Below are 6,496 nucleotides of genomic sequence, written 5' to 3'. Positions count from 1 at the left end.
GCCGGAGATGCAGGGTTCGATCCCAGTGCCGTGGGGTACCCATCGGTGATACAGTTGGTACAAGATTTCCCTTGGCCTGGTGCATGGCTTATCTAGGGTGAAATTCTGGAAAAATGGGTCTTCGACCCCACCGTGTGTCGATGATTCCAGCTTATAGCTAGAGGCCATTTAGCCGCAGCTGCCCTAGCGCCACGAAAATTCATCACCACCATCAAAGCTTGTGTACACAAAAGCGGTAAGCAAAAAATTACTTCAGGTGGCTGCAGTGTTACGGAAAATTATGAGCAGGACCTTGAAACAACCAGTTTTTGAAAGTGTCGCAATAATAGTTACGGCTTTAGAAGCACACTACGGGTGACCAGCATAAGCAGAGCAAAAAACAGGCTGGCACCACTGCCGCGAAGTAAGAAAAAAGCGACCAGGGAACAGCGACAGTACTTGGCAGAAAAAGCGTGGCTATCATCTGTTACTCCAAAGCAAAGAGCATTCAGGAAAGGGTATAAAATAAATTGTCCTTGATTTACCTGGTCAAGCTGAAAATACGAATTAGGGGCGCTACCACGTTCGCCCGCGTTAAGCATTGTTTATCTTTGTTTTTCTTTTCTATAAGCTTGAAAATTCTAGTTCCACCCAAATGTTCTGGCAGTCGTGCCTCAGCTTTCCTCTTGCTATACGCCGCCTAAGCTACTCGTTCCCTCTGTTCGGTTGCCTCTGAAGCGACTTCTACGCGCCTCTCGAATGCACGTTCCTCAGGCGAATTCATTATAGTGCACTATAGACTTCATCGTTCGCACCTTCTTTATCGCAGAGTCAAAGTTAAAGTGAAATTTATTTCAGCATCAACGTCCAATGAAGACGTGTGATGTTGAAGAGCGGCAAGCAAAAAGCCTAAAAAGGCTTGACAAAGGGTCGTTTGCAGGTGGCAGAGCGACGCGGAAGCTGATATGATAAAGATGAATGCAAGTTAACAAAATAAGCAAAAAGAAAAAATCACATGGCAGCAAAACAAAACTAAGTACAAGTGCATCAACGTTAAGGCAATAATTACAATGCAAATGAAATAAGGCACACAAAAAATGAGTGGTAAGGCTGGCTATAAGGTAAGGCTGATACAATGGAATTTCGCAAGATTGTAATCTTGAAAAAAAGGCAATAATATACATGTAAAATGGAATCAAAGAGGGGTCATAAAAAGTGGAGAGTATATTTTTGGAAATGAGCAAAATGTTTAGAAATTTAATACACTTGGTAAGGTGTACCGTAGCATCTGGTAACTGCCATCTTGTGTTATAGACACTGTGCCTTAATTTCACAGCTGCAAGTTCTCCGAGATAAGGGTAGTTATTTTTCATCGAGGTCCGTTTTCTCATCCCGTTTAGCAAAGCTACACGCTTTCGTCGCTCTTCTGTAGCTTGTCGCCTCGTCATATTCACTGGATCGGTTGACTCACGTTGGCGCCCTTTCCTTTTCCTGCCTGCTAGTTCACAACGCATGTCGTTCGGCCTCGTCGTTCAGCTTTGAAATCTGTGGATAGACCACCTTCATTCATAATTTATAGTTTGCTGCACTGCACGTTCCTCCGGCGACTTCACCCTTCGCCTCTTCTGGCATCTGCATGTGCACGAAACCGCGTTCCCACTCTCTCCACTCGGCTGCAGCTGGCGTGACGCCCTCCCATTGGCTGCAGCTCGTGAGACGAGCCTATGAGCTTACCTGAGCTTAACAGAGATTTCCCGAGTTGCTCCGAGGCTTCAAAATGACGAGTGACTGCTTTTTCGCTAGTGTACCTTACAGTGCTAGCGCACAAAAAAAAGCAAGGTAAAAAAAAGCCATTTTATGATGGTATTGGGAGCGTACCTGCGTAACTACTGCAAACTTTGTAAGCGCGTAGCCAATAAACGTGGCTATATGTGCAAGCAAAGTCATAGACGCCAGAGTTGCTCTAATAAAACAAAGTTCGAGGCAGAGCTAAATTTTCACAGCAAACAGCCTGAAACAGTCGACAACAGCGGCTACAAGAGAGGCAAAATTGCCTTCAGCAAAACACAAAGCTGTAGGGCCCTGTTCGGATTAAAATTTATTCTTTTTTTTAATTCGATCGACCAGCGGTTCTCCCGCAAGTTACTTGGAATTACCATCGTTCTGGCGGACCCAAGCCCTATATTCAGTAGCCTTTAAAAAACAAATTTGCTCCACAGTTTTTACGCGGACCGCTACGACATCAGGCACAGGGTACGCAGATAGCGATGATCCCGCTAATGAAGCAGTTGCCGCTAGTCTGCACAAAACCATCGTAATTATCTGGTCCTAAAAAAAAGGCTGGCAGCAGTGGCTTGCAGATTCGAAAAAATTCGGCGCTTAATATCGCACACGTTGTGCTGTATACAACTGGTGAAGTTCGCGGACACAGTGAAAAGAGCGTAATATTTGCAGTGTCACGGCCCATTAAGTTGTGTTACGTTACACTGTCCATGTGTGGTCGACTACAACAACGCAGTCATGAACACGGCACCATGATTCAGCGAGTCTTGTGTGGCGGCGAAGACGAGCATCAGTAACATCGCTGACTTACGAGGCAGCACGATGTGGGCGTAATCATCTCAGTGCGAGCCAACGCTACGTACTGCTCCAAACTTTGCTGTAAACCTTGAAACAGTATAGGTCGGAATACAGAGATCTTGGCGTAAATAAAATCAAGCGGGAAACACGTACGCAAATCTCGTATTTACAAAACACAGTATCTTGAGGCAAGTCACACGCTTATTGGTTTGCCCGATAAAACTTCACATCCCACTGAGGCTAGCAGTCCAGGTAAGCCCCAGTCAAGGTCACCGAGGGACGGCGACCGTACGGGGGTTGTTGCGTCCCGAAATCGACGCTGTCTCCAAAGCAGACGTGTCGGCGCCTGGATCGGTGACGTTCGTCGAAGGACTGACATCCACTTGGTCGGCGAAGAAACTGGTGGGAATGTTATCATCGTGGCTACGCTGGGCCAGCCAAGGGCCAGGACCGCGCTCCTGAGGCTTGTTCCAGACCACAGCTTCGCATCGTCGCCCGTTGGGCGCCGCCATGGGATCGGGCTGCTCCCCAGAAGCGCTGCATCCGAATGCCCGGGCGAACTGTGGCAGGTGTCGCAGCGGTAAGTTGACGCGGTACTCGGGAGGCAACCGATTCCAGACGCGAAACTGGCGCGACTGGTAGGTGTCGTCACTGCGCTCGCAGTTGTCCAGAGCGTAGTAAAGGAAGAAGAGCTGCTCCGAAGAGACGTCAGGCAGCGACTCCAGCCTGAAGTCTACCTTCCAGATGCGCTCCGCGCTCAGCAGATCCTGCGCACACGGTTTGTGTAGAACTTATTACATGGCACGTTCCACTTTTTTAAGAAGAAACGCGGTAGCGCCAGAATTGGAGGGGGCTCACTTAAGCTCCGTCTTAAGGGCGTGATGCGATACCGTCGATGAGTTAATGCAAATATATGCGGAATTGGTCATTCTCAACATCACATTCATAGATCCCAGGGAGCCCTCGTACGCAATGGTGCAGCGGTTAAGCGACACGCCACTGCCCTGTGATGGCAGGTGCTGTCACCGGTGGGGCTTGTGAGACACAGGTTGCTCTTCTCTAGGAACATCTCCCGAGTAATTAATTTAACTGCCACCAGCCACGGTAGTCAGTTTGGTTTGGTTTTATGGTGTATAACGTTCCAAATCGACTCATGTTATGAGGGACGCCGTAAAGAAGGGCTCCGGATAATTTTGACCACTTGGGGCTCTTTAACTTGCACTCACCGCACAGTGCACAGGCCTTTAGTATTTCGTCTCCAGCGAAATAAGACTACCGCGGCCGGGATCAAGCCCATTTGCTCACAATCCGGTGGACGGGTTGCAATGACGCCACAAGGTCACGTGACCTAGGTCACCCGCCTGAGGTTGTTTCTCCGGGGATTTTTCGCTCGCAGCGCCAACGACGACGACACCGGATTTTGTGCAGAACTGGAGCCTTAATGATAGTGCGTTAAAAATGTCAATCGCGACCACAAGCTTATAGCTACTACCATAAACCGTTTGAAACATTTACAGACAAGTCAAATAAATACGCGCATGGTTCCCGAAAAAGGAGAAAAGACAAAAGATGTACAGACGCTCAGAAGGTCTTGATGCGATTAACTTTGCAAGCAGAACGCGGTTTCAGGATTATGCTTTTTGATGCTTTTTCTTGCTTAAGGACTCCATAGCCTGAAAGTTGCGCCAATTAATTTTGCTTTCCTTTGGCTGGTTTTCACAGCTCGCTAATGATTTATGCTTTTACATTTGCTCGGTAAAACGAGCTTTTGGGCAAGTTGGCGACTTTCTTATAATAATTCTGTTTACAATGGCGCAGTAGTGCAAAGAGCTTTGCTTGTCCAACTTGATCAAAAAGTCGCCAGTGTATCGGTACACTTTTGACTTCGTCAGGGTTAAAAACAGACTAAATTTTGGTCAATGCTAAAATGTCGCTTAAACGGGATGCAACGCACCCATTTTTTTCGGCAATCTCTGCGTCTTAATAGCTGGCCGAAACTTTATGGTTACATGATACTTTTACATGTAACGCAAGCTCTAATCTCATCATTTTAACAGTAACGTAATAATAACTGTTTTTTGGGAAAGGAAATGGCGCAGTATCTGTCTCATATATCGGCGGACACCTGAACCGCGCCGTAAAGGAAGGGATAAAGGAGGGAGTGAAAGAAGAAAGAGGTGCCGGAGTGGAGGGCTCCGGAATAATTTCGACCACCTGGGGATCTTTAACGTGCACTGACATCGCACAGCACACGGGCGTCTTAACCTAGACAGTTTGCATTTTTTATCCATGTGCCCGCCCATGGTAGCTACCTGCTTGTTTATCAAACAAAAATTACCCGGGATAATTCGGCTCTAACATAACTCATTTACGTGCTCTTATACGTGTTTGTCTTTGCTTTTTCTGTTTCTGTATTCCTGCACGAGCGTTAGTTCTCAGATTATAGCTTCTACGTGCGCTCTCGGCGAGCGCACATTTACAGACATGCACGCATTAAAACAGTGCACAGAAACGGAGTGACGCAGCAGCGAGCATGCACATACCTTGAAGGCGGCGTAAGCCATCGCCACCGCCGCGGTCTGTGCCAACAGAGGGTAGACCGCCTCGGAAGAATTTCGAACCACGCTGCTTGTAAAGAGACGCAAATCTCGAGGCATTTCTTGCCAGTCTCTTTCGAGGCATTTCAAAAGCCTAGCCAGGCGTATGCGGGAGCGTTCTTCGCTCAGTACCTGAGTTACTACCGTGTCCTCGTTGCTGTTCCAGCTCTCATAGATGAGCGGCAGCAGTCCAAGGTACAGGCGCACAGCTGAGCGCGACGCTTGGTAAACGAGCAGTGTGTTGTTAAACGGCCGGGAGACGTCTTGTAGCCCAACAGGTATGTATACCGCCTGCTGAGCAACCTTGTAACTGCGATAAAAAGAAACCTAGTTTGGCACTCCGAACAACCAGACCAGCATAGTGGCGTAGTGTCGCCTCACCTGCTCAGCGTGTCGAAGGTGTGACCGTGCTCTCGGGGCTTGGTCGTCTCCCTGATTTGATGGAGCCGTCTGAGCTGGTAGTCGCCGGCAGCACGGACAAACATGCTGACTGAACTGCTTTCCTCCAGCTCGGTGGACCGTCGATCAGGGCAGAGGTCATCGCGTAACAGGGAGCCGGCGAAAAAACGTGCCACGTCAAACCTGCCAATCATATCGGTGAATGTGTCAACGCTATTGCGAGTCATCCATTTGAGGCGTCCCATGTTACGGTAGAACGCATCCTCCAGTCTCCCCAGCCAGATGCGACTGGGCGCGTACGTTCCCGCGGCAGACTGCTGCATGGCTAGGGCTTTTGACAAGCACCCCGGTTGCGCGCTCTCGATCATTCGAAGACATAGAAGCCAGTCCAGGTCAGGGCTAAGTGCACGGCCCCCCAGTTGCACTGAAAGGATGCGCCGAAGGTTCGCAGAGTTCTGCCGCTCCAAGAGCGGCGAGAAGTGTACCACGACGAGGAAGCCCAAGTAGTTCAGAAAAGAGACGACAGCGTCACCTGACGCCACCTTCCGAAGTCGGTTCACAAGCAGGTCGTAGCTTCTCAGCACGACCGGAGCGTTTGCCACCACGTCATCCTCAAAAACCGAGTTGATAAATACGCGTAAGTGATCGTAGGTATCGACCAAATCGCCAAAGTTTCCCACGATTACATCCGAGACGTCTCTCTCGTGTCCTATCTCTGCGAGATTTCTGACAACTGAAACAACTTGAAGAATAAGATTTTCAACTTCGCTGACCCAACCGAACTCCTGGGATGCTTCCAGTACGGCCAATTTCAGTGTTTCCAGCGCTGCGGAGTTCGGCCGCTCATTGAAATGCAAATGGCGTGGGTAACTGAGCTCTACAGTGCGATTGGTACGGCCGCGTTCAACGCCTACGGTAATGTCCAGAAGCGATACGATTCC

General features: G+C 48.9%; 1 protein-coding gene across 1 annotated transcript; it reads right to left on the bottom strand.

Moving 5' to 3' along the window:
- Positions 1-2,683: 2,683 nt before the first annotated feature.
- On the bottom strand, positions 2,684-5,995 carry LOC144123297 (uncharacterized). The gene is made up of 3 exons (XM_077656151.1): positions 5,538-5,995; positions 5,103-5,466; positions 2,684-3,326 (listed from the first exon to the last, which is right to left on the bottom strand). Exons 1-3 carry the CDS (start codon positions 5,921-5,923, stop codon positions 2,829-2,831), a joined length of 1,248 nt encoding a protein of 415 aa, XP_077512277.1. The 5' UTR covers positions 5,924-5,995; the 3' UTR covers positions 2,684-2,828.
- Between the last annotated feature and the right edge of the window lie 501 nt (positions 5,996-6,496).

This window comes from Amblyomma americanum, chromosome 3, assembly GCF_052857255.1.
Source record: "Amblyomma americanum isolate KBUSLIRL-KWMA chromosome 3, ASM5285725v1, whole genome shotgun sequence".
Classification (NCBI taxonomy): Eukaryota; Metazoa; Arthropoda; class Arachnida; order Ixodida; family Ixodidae; genus Amblyomma; species Amblyomma americanum.
This window is presented reverse-complemented; position numbering and strand designations above follow the sequence as displayed.

What these genes read in the sequence shown, in the direction of transcription:
- LOC144123297 (XM_077656151.1), bottom strand. Translation starts at nt 5,923, where the DNA reads ATGATCGAGAGCGCGCAACCGGGGTGCTTGTCAAAAGCCCTAGCCATG. An exon ending in ACCTTCGACACGCTGAGCAG is followed by an intron (nt 5,467 to 5,537) that starts GTGAGGCGACAC and finishes TTTTTATCGCAG; the next exon opens with TTACAAGGTTGCTCAGCAGG. An exon ending in TGGCTTACGCCGCCTTCAAG is followed by an intron (nt 3,327 to 5,102) that starts GTATGTGCATGC and finishes CCGTGTGCGCAG; the next exon opens with GATCTGCTGAGCGCGGAGCG.